Here is a 14103-nt window from a genome sequence, read left to right as displayed (position 1 = left end):
AGAGATTTGGCAGCACACGGCTTTGTGCCTCCGTACACCCACAAAACCACTCTCCTTTGAGAGCGCCTCGGGGGATTGAAGGAAAATTTGCTGGAAATCACCTGCTGTGCAGGGAGTTTTGTGGCACGGAGAGAGTTGCGGGGTTTCTTCACTCTCATAACGATCTCCTTGTTTATTGGCAGCAGCTCAGCCTGATGAAGCCGTGCATTTTGCTGCTGAGCTCTCTGCACCCACCCAGCTGCCCCCACCCCCAGCCCCTGCCCTGCCCAGGGACAGCTCTCGGGACTTTCTGGACAAACTTTCCACTTCTACCAGTGCAGAAATCCCAGTGACTGACCATAAACACACAGCACGTTCTCCTCATGCAGCTCCATCCACGCACGGGGTGGGGGACAGGGGGTGGGAGATGTGCAGGATCGCTGCTTTATGAATCCCAGAACTCCGGGTTTTGTTTTACTAAAGCATTTATTGAGCTGTGTTCAAAACACGACAACCCACAGGGCACGATCCTCAGAGCTGCCCGAGGTGTTCTGTGTGCGCTCCTCGGCACGGAGCGAAACTCTGCGTGCTCTGCAGTCCCCAGCTGGGACACTTCTCCTCTGTCCCTGTGGGTGCTGAGCAGCTCCTGCCCCACTCTTGGCCGTGGCCACAGCCCCATGGCTCTGCTTCCCTCCCACCCCATAGGACGCACGGCCCTAAGGGGCAGCGGGTGCTAAACCCACCCGGTTATTTCCGCGGTCGAAGACGGAGTAATACTGCCGGATGAAAACGTCACCCAAAATCCAGAGGGGTCCCGCGGGAGGGGCAATGTCCATGCCCTGGAAGCCACTGAGGCAGATGTCCATGCCGTCGCTTTGCTCCTGTGGGGAGAAACGCAATGCTGAGGCCAACCCAAGAGCACACAGCAGGAGGAGCAAGGGGGACTGGGGGTCCTGGGAACCCCGCAGCTGGGAGCTGTGGGTACCATGAGGGTGTAGGCTTGGGCAGAGAGCACGTAGGGGATCCCGTTGATGGTGAAGGTGACGATGGGCATCATGCTCAGGCTGCTGCAGTCCACGACGTACTGCAAGAAAACAGGAATGGCTCACATCCCAGCACTGTGCATTCCTCTCTCCTTCCCACCACGTTAGCACACGGAAGCAGCGATGGAAATGTCTCAGTGCCACAGCCCACACTGTGCTTCCCTCCTTTGGGTGTCCCCCGGAGCGCTCTGCCCAGCACTGCCCACCCCCAGGGCTTTGTTCTCCCCCCTCCCTCTCACCTCGCCATCCATCGTGGTGGCACCGATGTATCTTTGCAGCTCCTTTATGTCCTTGGTGGGACCGGTGAGCAGCGACGTGCCGGTGTCCACGATGGCCTGGCAGCCGTTGGCACAGAAAGCCACCGTCCCCCCTACCTGCACGCTGCGGGAAGGTGTGAGAGACTGGGAGCACTGGGGGGTGACTGGGAGGGACCCCAAGCCCCCACGCTGCCCGATCCCACTCACTTGTCCAGCTGGATCTGCCAGTAGCCCTGCTGTGTGACCGGCACCCAGTGCAGCGTGCCCAGGAAGCGGGAGGGATCGAAGCCCCCAAAGAGCACTTCTCCACCCAGGGAGGAGTCCGGGTTCCTGGGGGCAGGGGGGGATGGGAGCCGATTATTTTCCTTTTCCATTTGAAAATCGTGTGGATTGATACCCACACGCTTCCCACAGATGCTCGGGCTTTTGGCCTTGCTCCTGTACGTTCTGAGCTCTGTGATGCTCAGTGTGCTGTGGAAAATCCTCCTTGCCATCCCGTTGTCCCCTGCATCAGAGCAACACCCCACAGCAGAGCCACGTCCTTACGCGCTCATGTAGACGGAGAAGATGGGCAGCTCCACCAGGTCTTGTGCCATCATGTTGTCAAAGACGGGGGTGACCCCATCCACAGCCAGCGAGGGGTACGCCAGCCCCAGGATCCCATCAAATTCTGAGTCCTGGAAGGCTTTTCCCGGCTCACTGACGCTCTCTGCGAAGGCCTGGTGCTGCACGGTCATGCCTTCCACCTGGGGGATGAACAGGGCTCACCTCCAGCTCTGGGACATCCCAGGGAATAACTCAGAGCAGAGCACGACTCACGGTGACTTGGTCGGAGCCGATGATCCCCGTCAGGCTGCCAGTCCCATAGCGGATGGAGAAGGGGAGGCCCAGGGGTTGGTAGGTGCTGGAGCGTGAGGGCTGGAAGCGTGAGTGCTCGGCTGGGGAGAAAGTGGCTCACCAGAACAGTGGGCAGGGTGGGGTGCTTTGGGGAGCTTTGCTGGGGGGGAAGGGTGAGCTTGTGCAGTATTTAATGAGAGCTGGTGGTCACCAGTGCTATTCCCAATGCGCAGGCAGCGATTCTTGCAGCCCATCACTGTTCCTGGCTTCGTTCCCCGACCCCTTTGTGCTTCGCAGGGCACTGCTGCGTGATGTGCTGCAGTGCTGGGAGCTCAAACAAGCACAGTGTTTGTCCCCTGCCCGACCCCGGGCACCCAGCCCAGCGCTGTGGTCTCTGTGCCTGCCTTGTTCCTGCCACCCAGCTCCTTGCTGACCATCCGCATTATGTGCTATAATCTCTCCTTGTTTGCTTAAAGGCCCTCCCATAAGAATGGCCCAAAGAGCCCGGCTGATATCTCCCATGGGCTGATGGTACCGGGTCCTGGTGGTGCGATTGCTGCCGAGCAAACAAACCCACACAGCTCCTGTCCCCGCTGCACCCCACACGGAGTGCAAACACTGCACCTCCTGCATCCTGCTGCTGCTCTGACCCCATGGCCCCACTGGGGCCACCTTGCACAGGCCGACTGGTTCTGGGATCCCCTACTCACTGCAGGCTTTGCTGATGCAGTAGATGGATGGCACCCAGAGGTTGGAGGAACCTGTGTCGAATATCACTGTGAAGTTCTGGGGGGGGGTCCCGATGGAAATCTGCCCAAAGTACTCCATCTGGGAAAGGCAGAGCAGAGGCTGCTGTTGGTCACCGGCACTGCAAAGCACCCTGGCAGAGGGGCTGTGTGTGGGGTGGGTAAGGGGTCAGTGGGAGGATGGCTGCGTTTTGCAGCGTTTGGCTGCATCGTGTGGAGGGAATGGAGAAGTCAAAAACAGCAAAGCAAGCTGAAAACAAAAGCAGGATGGTGGGAGCCTATTCCCACAGGGTTTCATATTTAGGGTCCCTTTGTACCCCCCACCATAGGGATGCAAACAGGACACGGGGCTCTGGGGTCTCCCTGTGCTCCTGACCATGCAGCCCCTGTGCAGACACCTTCTCTGCTGCCGCAGATGGAGGGGAATTTGGCTCCCAGGGCATGGGTGGGTAGCACAGAGAAGGCAGGGGGAGGGCTGGCACTGAACACACTGTCCTGTTTGCGTTCAGCATCGTCTGCAGGAACAAAAGGAGCAGCCCAGCTCAGGCAGCCACCATCCCTGGCGTGCTGCAGCTTGCTCCTCGAGCAGGAGCAGATTTATTTGAGAAGGCTTTGGGCATTCGGGAGCACTCGTGCAACGCAGCGTGCTTTTGGGGTCTTCCAGGCTGCCTGCCACCCCCATCACTGCACTTACATCCAGGTAGTTGATGAGGGGCTCATTGGCCTCCCCGAAGAGCGAGCAGTCCTGGGTGTACTGCACCATGTCGAGCCTGTGGGCCTTCCAGAACTGGGAGAGCTGCCCACGGGCACGCAGCGACTTCCGCAGGGAGCGGTGCCGTGTCAGGGTCACCCTGCAGAGCACGGGTCCGTGTCACTGCGGGGGCACGGGGCTGACACGGGGATGCTGCTGCCCCAGTGCCCCTGCACCCACCCCGAGCATCTCCCGGTGCTGCCCCCAGCTGTGCCCCCACCTCCCGGCGCCTGTTTGGGGAACAGCAGCAGGACCCCGCAGAGTCCCACCCCCCCCAGCACCCTGCAGTCCCCTTTACCTCTTCAAGCCGTTGCATGGGGCGAGGCAGAGCACGGAGAGGAGGAGGAGGAGGAGGAGAAGAAGGCAGTGCATGGCGGCGGTGCAGGGCTGAGCAGCGAGGTGGTTCTTATACCAACAGGTACACCCTCGCCCCGCGCTATCAGCGATAACGCCCCTCTCCGTGTCAACACTGGGCTTTGGCTGTGGCAATGAATCACTGGGCACCTTTCGGTCGGGGCAGTGCACCGGGTTGCTGGGGAAGGTGAGGGGTTGGGGTGCACGGGGCTGCATGTGGGGTGGGCCTCCATGGGCAGCCCCCGATGTTTTTTTCCTCCCCATCGCAGGTTTTCCCTGGGGGGTGCTGTGGGTGCAGCTTGCAGGTGGGCTTTGAGAAGGGGGCACCCAGTTGGTGCTGAGCTGCCTCTAAAAGGCGAAGAGCTCATTAGCCTGGATGAGCTGCTTTGCTTTCTTGCCATCGAAGCTTTGGGAAGAAGCTGCTTTGCAGTAGGAACAGTTACACATTGCCTTACAGCCACTGAAGGGCTCCTGTTTCTGTTTAACGCCGGACAGCCATCTCATTAAGCCTCTGAGAATGCAAATAAAGGATGCTAACGAACAAACAGAGCTCCTTGCTGCTGCTGAGGCTTTGTCTTCCCGTGGTTGTCTCCCACTTCTGCAGCCCTGCAATGACTGATGATGGATGCCACAAGGAGAGGTGCGAGCAGCATGCACAGTATTAACAGCGTTTCTACCCCTAGCACTGGGCTGATTGATTTTCCATTCATCATGGTTAGAGCATTTTATTTCATCTTATTTAATGAGTGGCAAAGCAGCAGCCACTGAGGGGTCCGTGAATGTATGACAGCCAACCTGGAGTGCTCTGTACTGGGACGGATGGAGGTGGTTCTGCTGATGCTGGGCTGCATTCCCAGGCCTATATAATATATAATGTGCATAATGTGTGTCCCCTTGTCCCCCAGCCCTGAGGCTTCAGCCTTTCTACTGAGCAGCCCATGCACAACGTCATCCCTTTCAGATTTAAGACACAGTTTCACACACCTTCCCTTACATTTCCATGCAGCCTCCCTCCTTGTCCCAATAATACGTTCATAAAAGGAAAAAAAAAACAAAACAGAACCCTTCCTAAAAGGAAAAACAATTGCAGCAAGGGGAGGATCAGCCAAAAGCCATCCATGGCCGAGCAGGGATAGCAGCACATGCTTCAGATGTGGCTTATGCACTGCAAATCCCATCATGAACTGCTCTTAAAGGGTCATCGAGCAGCGTGGGCTGCACTGCAGAGTGAATGCTCCACGTGGGGCAGTTTGCAACTGGGAAAGATCCCCTCTTTTGGGTCAGAGCTGGAACAGCCATAGGGAGCAGGGATGAGCGACCCCTGCTCAGCTCTGTGTGTGGCACCTTAACTCATTTTGAGAAAACTGCTCTCAGGCTAAAAATAGGTTATCAGTGCTCTTTTATTTTTTTCACGTTTCCTTTACTTCAGCCACTTCCACTATTAGTGATGATGAGTGATGCGCGTCGCACCCGAGCACCACCTTCTGAAAAGCCTTTTTCCTCCCATTATCAAATCCATCTCCCACCTGCTAATCTGTTTCTGTATCGCAGAAAGAGTATAACCCTGCAACTGCAGGGCTGAAAAACAAGTATTTTCATTTCAGAGAGCGATCATCAGCCGAACTCCTACGAAATATTTACCCACAGCAACAGCTGCTGATGGGTGATGGCGGAGTCCCAGTGGCATCACCCAGCAGCTCTGGGGAGCCCAGCTCGACCTCCTCACCTGGAGCTGGTGGAGCTCAAAGGGGGCTCACATGGAGCATTTAACCCTGCATACCCAGAGCTGCTCTGCGTGCCCTCCTTCTGTGGGCCAACATTGGCTCTCTGTGTTGGTGCTGCCCACGGGAGCCCACGGTGCAGTTGGGTGGTGGGAACTGCATGGAGGCTGCAGCTCTCCCAGCCCAGAGCCCACCCAGCAGCAAAGAAATCCCCCCCCAAAATATTTAAATGAGTGCTTGGGAGCGTCATGGAACCAGTGCCATCAGCGCTGGGGGCAAAGCAAGACCGCATCCGGCACCCAAACAGCAAGCACTGCTGCACCAGCTGCTGACAAACACCCACCCAAAAATGCTCCTGGAATATCCCTGACATCTACAGAGCATCCCATCCATCAGCTCTGTGCCTCAGACCGAGGACGAAGGCACCGAGGGCTCCGCTCCCCAGGTAACATCCAACGGGCACCCGACGTGCCGCGATCCTGCGTGGTGCTCAGGCAGCACGGGGCTGTGCTGAGCTCTGTGCTGAGATCCAGTGCTAAAACCGGGTGCCAAGGTCCTGCTGGAACAGGTTTGAAGTCATCTGGGGCATCCCCATGGGTTTGCTTACCTTTAGATTGAGCGTAGACACCTTGCATTCGCAGCTCAACCGGCCAAGCGCTCTGAAAAGCTTGAGATGCTTGGGGCACCTTGCTGAAGATGGGGTTAACACCCCGGGGGTGGGCAGGAGGGGGCTCACAGCCCCTGAGACACCAAAAAAGTACACGTGCTGCAGCATCATGCAGTTATCTGCAAAATAGGTAACTCAAGGCGAGTGTGTGCGTGCAATCTCTTTCATCTCAACGCACCCCAGCAAAGAGGCTGCCTGCCACCGGTGTTTGGGTCCTGCTTTGCTACTTCCTATGAGCAGCTCACTTCTCAGATTGTTATCTGCTGCCGCAGCATCTCCTGAGCCAAAATAGGAAATGAGCCACTCAGAAACGACGGCCATTCGAGGAGGATATCTGGGGACACAGCTCAGGTCAATAAGGGAAGGGGAAATTCCTGGCAAGATATGGACTGCTAGCTCTGCGGGTGCCCAGGGCTTGGGTAAGTGGAATGGCACAGGGGAACGATGACCTTCTGGGGCCTCACTCCTGGAAATACATCTTTGGGATTTTGGCCCATGGGATGGATAACGTGTTGGCTCTGTCTGTTTGTGTCTATGGTTATGGTTCCTTTGATGGTCGTCTTTAAGCTTTAACTGAAGATACCTCTGCGTGAAGACCAAGATGCCTTTTGTGCTCTCATGAAGTGAATGCTCTTGGTTGGACAGCTCTTGGTTGCTGTTCCCCGTTATGAACCCTCAAGCAAGATGGCCAAATATCCCAATCCAAGAGGTGTGCTTCAGGAACACGCATTTTCTGATGTGCTTTAAGTCCTGTCAGCTTCAACAGCATTGAGCACTCACCCACAGCGAAATCTGAGGTGTCTCAAGCACAGTCCAAGGGAACTGCACTCCTCCATTTCCATGATTTGAACAACTGACATCCTGCAGCTCTTGGAAAATCCTCTCCCAGTGCCCGGTGGGCAGCAGCAAAGCACCAAGCACAGCTTTGCTTCTCCATGACTTTCTTCTATGATTTCTTTCTGTTTTCAGATTACAGTTATTGTGGGGTTTTGTTTGTTTGTTTGTTTGAGGATTCATATGAAAAAGGAAAAAAAAAAAAAAGCCAAGAAATGTGAAAGAGGATTAAATGAAGGATACATTTCAGCTGGCAGCAATGGGGCCGTTATCAGCCCTGGAGCTCCGTGCTGGGAGCAGATAGAGCCAAGGGGATAAGGGCAGGGGGAGAGCTGAGCACGGGGGTGCATGGGGCTGCCTGTGTCTGTCTGTCTGTCCCCAGGGACCTCAGGGACATCGCTGGCACTGCACGACAGTGGAGATGGAGTACTGCCAGTGGTGAGTGCTGCGTGGCCCCATAGCGTGGCTGGGGCTTGGGGTCTGGGCTGAAGGTCGGTGGGAGCACTCCACATCACTGCTGCTTGGGGTTTCAAAACCCCTTCTCAGGGTGGGAGCCCAGAATGGAGGGCTTGGACGTTAAGAATGAAAAGCAAAACCAAAACCTGTGGCAGCAAACCTCGATCTGAACATGCCTGGAAGCCATGTCAGCCAAAGCGGTGCCAGCAGGTTTAAAATGGCTCTGATATTTTTTTCATTGAGGTAAAATCCTTTTCTCCCATTCAGGTGGGTGCCCGTTGCCACCTCAGCTGTGACACTGCTGCTCTGTGCTCTGCTCCTGCTGCTGCTTTACATCATGCTCAGCAGGAAAATAGGTAATGCACCGCTCTGCAGGCTTCACCTCCTCCTCCATCAGCCCTCAGCTCAGAGAGAGAAAGGGACCCCCATTCCCGAGGCCCCCCCAGCACCTTGTCCTGCCCTGGTTCTTGCTCCTGCTCTGGGGCACTGAGTCTGGGCATCCCTACACCCACCAGACCCCACTGCTCAGCATTGATGTGGGGCTGCATTGATGGCAGCGTAGTGGAGCAGCCATGCACAGCACTGGGGTTGCACAGCCCGGGATGCAGTGCTGTTCCAGAACCATTTTCTGCTCTTGCTCCAGTTAGCAGAGAGTGGGGAAATAGTGTCAGAATCCATCAGCAAAATCTGAATCCAAATGGAGCTGTGATTTCCAGCAGGAAAAGAAATGCTGCCCACGTTCACGCACAACGCGTGCTCTGCCGTGGGTCAGAGCAGATTTGAACTTATACATGGGAAGAGTCCCTAGTGTGCTGATAAAACTTTGGATTCTGCCATCACGAAGAACAGGGGACGCACTTCATCAGCTCACAAGTTGAGCTGACAGATATTTGCCCACTCCAGTACAAAATAATAATTGCTGTTGTGCTACGGCTGCCTTTGGGGAGCGGAGGGGGGAATGAGCTGTGCAGGAAGCTGCAGGGGAACCGGGGAGAGAAAGCACCCAAATGGGGTGAGAAAGCACCCTGGGGGGGGAGAGGGGGGAAGGGGGGGTGGCTGCAACAAAGCACTGACCCCCATCACTGCAGACAGGCACTGCTGCAACACACAGGTGAGCAGCGGTCCCACAGCACAGCCCCAGCAGATGTCCATGTCTTCAGCTGGAGGGGAAGGGATGCAAGCACCAAAATACACAGGTAAGGGGGGCTCCTGCAGCACGGCCACACGTTGCTTTGTGCTTGTGCAGTGCTTACACAGCTCTGCCCTGTGCAGCTGCTCTGGGTGTGGGTGTGGAGCACACAGTCTGCAGCCGTGCATGGCCGTGTGTGTTCTGAGCTGCTCCTACTCCCCGTGGGCGCTGCTCGTGGGCAGGGGGACGCACGGGGTGGGATCACACTGAGCCCTCTGCGTTTTCACTTTTGTGTTTATGAGCATTATGGGCTGAGAGCATTCCCGTGCGTGTGCCACTGCTAGTGATGGGGAGCTGCTGCCCACCTGCTGCTCTCTAATTGCCTTTTCTCCCTGATCATACGTTTCTCGGTGGCATGTTTTGAAGGGAGCAGTGAGACATCTTCAGAGACCTCGGAGGACTCAGACAGCAGCTCTCTGCACCCACAGGTACGGAGCCATGTCCCACGGGCAGAACTCTGCCAAAAGCAAACTGAGCTGCTGCAGCCCCGGCTGCACAATGAGGGCAAACACGCTGAGAATCACTGAAATAACCGACGGTACCAACGTAGGAGTGGTCCCCGACCCCATGCAGTGCTGACAGGGGGATGTCCCCACGGGGTGCCAGGGCACAGTGTGCATTTCAGTTCCTGGGCACAGCCACCCTGAGGTGCCACTGCCCAACCCGGAGCTGTGTCTGCTCCCCCAGGAGCATCGCTCGGAGGAAAACCTCAACTACACCTCTGTGCTGTTCCCGGGGAAGGGCCATGGTCCAGGATCCAACAGGAGCTATGAGAACGTAAAGAGCGGTGCAGACTACGTCAATGTGGACCCAAAAAAGAAGAAAGTGGATTTCTGGACCTGCTCCAGCCCTGTGGCATCCACGGCCATCGAGTACACCGAGGTGAAACTGTGATGCGCCCTGGGATCCCACTGCAGCTGCTGCTCCGTGCCCAGGTCAGTGCTGCTGCCATTCCCTGTGACAGCGCAGCTCAACCTTGGGATCTCTCGGGGTCAGAGGATGTGGGTGTGGGGTGGTGTGGGGCTGCCCCACATCTCACTGCCGGGAAATGCTCCCTCCCAGACTGCCACGAGCTCTGCGCGTCTGTGTGAACGTCCTCTTCTCATTTTCTAAAAGCAAACGCTCCCCCAGTGGGACGTAGGTCAAAGAGGGAAATGCAATCATTTCCGAAACACCTCTCCATCGGGCTGGCATCTCCTTTGAATCATCCTTCCTTTGCTGATGGCTGCCATAAAAACCTTTTCAATACACTCCACCCATTGGCTTCACCCTCCCTGTGCACACATTGAGCCCTCCTCCCTGCAAAACATTTTCCTTTGATGCTAAACCCCCTCAGGGCCCACATCACCCCACTGGGTGTGGGCACTGCAGGCATTGCCTCTCAGCTGCTGCTGAGTGCTGCAGCGGCTCTAAATCCCCTCTGGGTGTGGGAGATGTGGAATGGGATCATGGCTCTGTGTGTGAGTGGGCAAGTTAAATCACTGCATTGCATTTTCCCTGTCTCCCACCTTTGGCTTTCCCTGCAGCAAACATGTGGGGTGCAGGAGGCGATCTTCCCCACCCGAGCTGCACCCACCCCAGGGTGAGGATGGCTCCCACCTCGGTTGCAGCTCAGTGTGACCAACCATGGCTCAACGAGGATGCTGCAGGGCCAGCAGGAAGAAATCCCGTTGCCTCCAGGTCCTGCACCCTGCGGGCACTCTGCTCCCTGCTAAATAAGACAAAAGCAGCAACAGTAATCTGAGAGCGGCTCTTTAATGAAGTGCAGCAGCTGTTCAGCAGCACAGAGCAGCACTGTGCAACGGGTGCTGACTGCAGGAAGGAGAAACACGCTGGGAGGGAGGCAGGGTCTGCCTGGGTGAACTGGAGGTGGGCTGGGGCTCTTCCTGGTGTCTCCTCTGTGGTGTCTGTGCTGCGTTTGGGTGCTTGCACTGATGCATTGCAGTGCTACGCTGCAAAGAGCAGTGCAAGGCAATGCAATGCAGTGCAATGCAGTGGTCGTGTGTGCTGCAGCCCTGGGGACACGTGCAGAGCCACAGGGCAGGGGGAAGCATTGGCAGCTCGACCAGCAAAGCCACGAGGCAGGGAGATGGGCGATGTGATTGCAAGGAGCTCTCGAGCAGATGTGGCTGCAATGCCTCCTGCTGTGTTCAGACTGCTTTGCTGGCAGCTGCTGAACGCCCAAAGCTCTCCCAAAAGGGTCAGTCCTAAAAGATGTGCTGATGCAGCATCCCCCAGCAGATGCCTGGGGAATGTGCACGGAGGGAAGCGGGGTGGGGGTGGGAGGCATCACAGTGCATGGAGCAAAGCCTGGTGGGGCTGCATCCGTGCAGGAGCAGAACCCATGAGGATAAGAAGGACAGCGATGTGTGCTGGGTTAAGCACGCAGCTCCTGGTGGAGGAGAGGTGGGGAGAGAGTTCTGCAGTGTCACATCAGCACCACGGCCTACAGCGTGCCCGACTCGGTCACTGCTTCCTCCTCGGGGGGGCTGAGGTCGATGCCGCTGCCCCGGTGCAGGGGGATGGCAGCGCTGAGGCCGTGGCTGAGGATGGTGGTCCTCCTGCTGCACAGGCTGCCAGCTGAGCCCTGCCTGCGTGGTGTGGATGAGGGGCAGCCCCACCGTGCCAGGCAGCGTGCTGCATCCTGCAGCGGGCGTCCACTGAAGAACATGTAGATGCAGGGGTTGCAGCAGCTGCTGAGGCTGGCCAGCAGCATGGTGATGGTGAAGGCTGCATCGGCGGACTCTGGGGAGGCAAAAGGGGAGAGTGTAAACCTCCTCTGGAGTGGGCTCGGCGTGCAGGGGGCTCAGCATGCGGTGCTCAGGGCTTTGGGGCTTCTCTGATTCCCACTCATCCCGTTCCTATCCTATTGCTGGGATGGCACCTGGCAGCTTTCAGACCCACTGCTTCCCTCAGTCTGCTGCCAGGGGGGGCTGGTAGTCTGGGTAGTGCCTCAAGCAGACCAGCAGAGATACTGAAATTAAAAGTCACTGTATGAAATGAAATCCCACATCTGCTCCTCCAAGCTCTGCAGCTGGCTCAGCAAAAGCCCGATGAGCACTCGATGCTCTGTGCAAAAGAGCTGCTCCAGCAGCACAGCCGCTCCACAGCGATCCCCCAGAGGGAAGGAGGGGGGAATGGCACAGCTAAAACTCTCCCTGCGGCCACATGGGAGCACAGCAGCTCCTGAAGCAAGCTCCCACACGAGGGGAGGGACACATGGCAAAGTGCTCACTAACATCACGGTGCCTCCCTCCAGATGCTGCTCAGAAATCGTTGGTTTTCAGTGGATTCAATGGTGAAAAGCACTGATTTGGCTCTGGGAGTTAAGCTAGTGCCCTCCCCCCAAAAAACACCCAAGAAAATAAGTGGGCTCCTGCTCGTCAAAAACACAAAGGGCTCTGCCCCAGCTGTGGGCAGCACTCCCAGCACTACTCACCATCATTGGGGGCATCCTCGTCCCACACCGACCACATCTGCATGCTGAAGAAGGGCGCCCAGCAGGCGACGTAGGCCACCACGATGACAAACGTCATCTTCACCGTGCGGATCTTGGCGCGGGAGATGGTGCGCACGCTGCTGACACGGGAGGGCTGCCCTGCAGGGCACTGTGCATCCTTCCCAATGCAGCACGGAGCACTGGGGGGGGCTGTGGGGACCCCTGCTGCCGTGGGGACGCAGCTCTGCGTTTTGCCTTTGAGGTTCTTGCAGATCTCGCGACAGATGAGGCTGTAGCAGGCGGTGAGGATGGCAACAGGCAGGAGGAAGATGCACAGCGTGGTCCAGGTGATGTAGGCTCGGGCTCCCCACGGGTACCTGAAGTCAGCCCAGCAATCCAGCACCCCCGAGCCCGGCTGCACCTCCCGTAGGGAAAAGATAAAGAGTTGTGGAGTGCTGAGCAGGCAGCTGAGCAGCCACGCAGCCCCGACCATGGCACAGGGCTGGCGGCCGGGCTGGCGCAGGGCACGCAGCGGGTGGCACACGGCCACATAGCGGTCCAGAGTCATGGCCATCAGCATGTAGGTGGAGGCGAACATGCTGAGCACCTGCAGGTACTTCACTGCCCTGCAGAGCAGGTCCGGCCCTGCAAAGCGATACGTCACCTCCCAGAGCATCTGTGGCAGCACCTGGAAGAGCGCGACGCCCAGGTCGCAGAGTGCCAGGTGCAGCACGAAGAGGTGCATGCGGCTCAGCTTCCTCCCAGGGCAGCACACGGACAGCAGCACGGCCAGGTTGCCCGTGGTGGCCACCAGCAGGATGGTGGCCAGCACCCCCACCTCCACCCTGGCCAGCTGCTCGTCCCGGCTCTGCAGCAAGGTCCGGTTGGGGGTCCCCAGTGGGGACTGAGGGCTCTGCAGTGCTGTGCTGTGCGTGGTCTGACTGCTGTGAGAGCTGTTCCAGCTCCAGCTCGGCTCCATCCCACTCCTCCGTGTCCCCCAGTTGTCACCTCCGCCCCTGTGCACCTGCTCAGTGTGGGTTTCATGTAGGGGTACAGCAGTCCCAGCTCAGCCTTTGGTCTGGGTTGCACTGAGCACTCCTAAATCCTTACACCTCCCTGCACGGCTCATCTTGCAATCCACCTCTATCCCTCAATCGAAAGATTGTCGCTTCCTTTTAGTGCAGTGACAGCAACAGAGGCTGCATCCCTTTGGCTCTTTCCATCCAGGAGCGGGCAGGACTCCGGGGATCCGAGCACTCTGTGTCCCTGCGGGCAGTGCAGTGTGGGGATTTATAGCAGGATCCCCCCCGCCCCCCCTCTGCCTCCAGCTGCTGCGTTGCTGCAATGCGATGCCGGGCTCTGCAGGGAGGTGTGTGCTGCTCCCCCCCCCCCCCCTGCAGCCCCTCTACAGCAAACTCCCCCGATGTATATATATACATATAAACATATATTACATCCACACGCACGGCTCCACACTTGTTTTGCAACATGGGAACTTTGCTTTTCCACTCCCGACTGTTGATTTACGCCAAGAAGAAATAGAGATATGCATCTGTTTGCAGAGTTGTTGCCTTGTGGGGGAAATACAGCAGCAAACAGAAGGAGTGCACTGGGAGAGGCTTCTTCCCAGCAGCTCCCTGCCCCATATTGACCAGTGTGTGCATGGCTCTGCCTCACTGGGTGTGATATCACCATTTGGGCGCCCGTAAGAGGCAATTATTTGCTGAGTAAAGATTTGCAGATCGCCTCTAATAACCATAAATGAGCACAGTTTGTGTCTAATTAAAAGACATTCATCCTTATAAGAGACCCTATGGGTATAAGCTACCT

At 57.2% G+C, this 14103-nt stretch overlaps 3 protein-coding genes across 4 annotated transcripts; 1 reads left to right on the top strand and 2 right to left on the bottom strand.

Moving 5' to 3' along the window:
• Positions 1-542: 542 nt before the first annotated feature.
• CTSE (cathepsin E) lies at positions 543-3985 on the bottom strand. Its single transcript, XM_065740208.1, has 9 exons — positions 3912-3985; positions 3557-3713; positions 2827-2944; positions 2099-2217; positions 1826-2025; positions 1487-1609; positions 1262-1403; positions 965-1063; positions 543-860 (listed from the first exon to the last, which is right to left on the bottom strand). Exons 1-9 carry the CDS (start codon positions 3983-3985, stop codon positions 696-698), a joined length of 1197 nt encoding a protein of 398 aa, XP_065596280.1. The 3' UTR covers positions 543-695.
• Positions 3986-5994: 2009 nt separating this feature from the next.
• RHEX (regulator of hemoglobinization and erythroid cell expansion) lies at positions 5995-10562 on the top strand. Of its 2 annotated transcripts, none has more exons than XM_065740206.1 (7): positions 5995-6133; positions 7572-7627; positions 7913-8001; positions 8734-8841; positions 9201-9262; positions 9522-9769; positions 10361-10562. In XM_065740206.1, exons 2-6 carry the CDS (start codon positions 7611-7613, stop codon positions 9726-9728), a joined length of 483 nt encoding a protein of 160 aa, XP_065596278.1. In that variant the 5' UTR covers positions 5995-6133; positions 7572-7610; the 3' UTR covers positions 9729-9769; positions 10361-10562. The 2 variants fall into 2 exon arrangements, with proteins under 2 accessions (XP_065596278.1, XP_065596279.1); XM_065740207.1 differs by lacking the exon at positions 5995-6133 and adding an exon at positions 6444-6774.
• A 718-nt stretch (positions 10563-11280) lies between these two features.
• AVPR1B (arginine vasopressin receptor 1B) lies at positions 11281-13252 on the bottom strand. The gene is made up of 2 exons (XM_065740205.1): positions 12274-13252; positions 11281-11579 (listed from the first exon to the last, which is right to left on the bottom strand). Exons 1-2 carry the CDS (start codon positions 13250-13252, stop codon positions 11281-11283), a joined length of 1278 nt encoding a protein of 425 aa, XP_065596277.1.
• Positions 13253-14103: the final 851 nt, after the last annotated feature.

The sequence above is a fragment of the Cyrtonyx montezumae genome, unplaced genomic scaffold (assembly GCF_038088225.1).
Source record: "Cyrtonyx montezumae isolate F1298 unplaced genomic scaffold, pur_monq_1.0 scaffold_26, whole genome shotgun sequence".
NCBI lineage: Eukaryota > Metazoa > Chordata > Aves > Galliformes > Odontophoridae > Cyrtonyx > Cyrtonyx montezumae.
The sequence above is the reverse complement of the archived record's forward strand: the minus strand, read 5'-3'. Positions and strand labels throughout refer to the sequence as shown.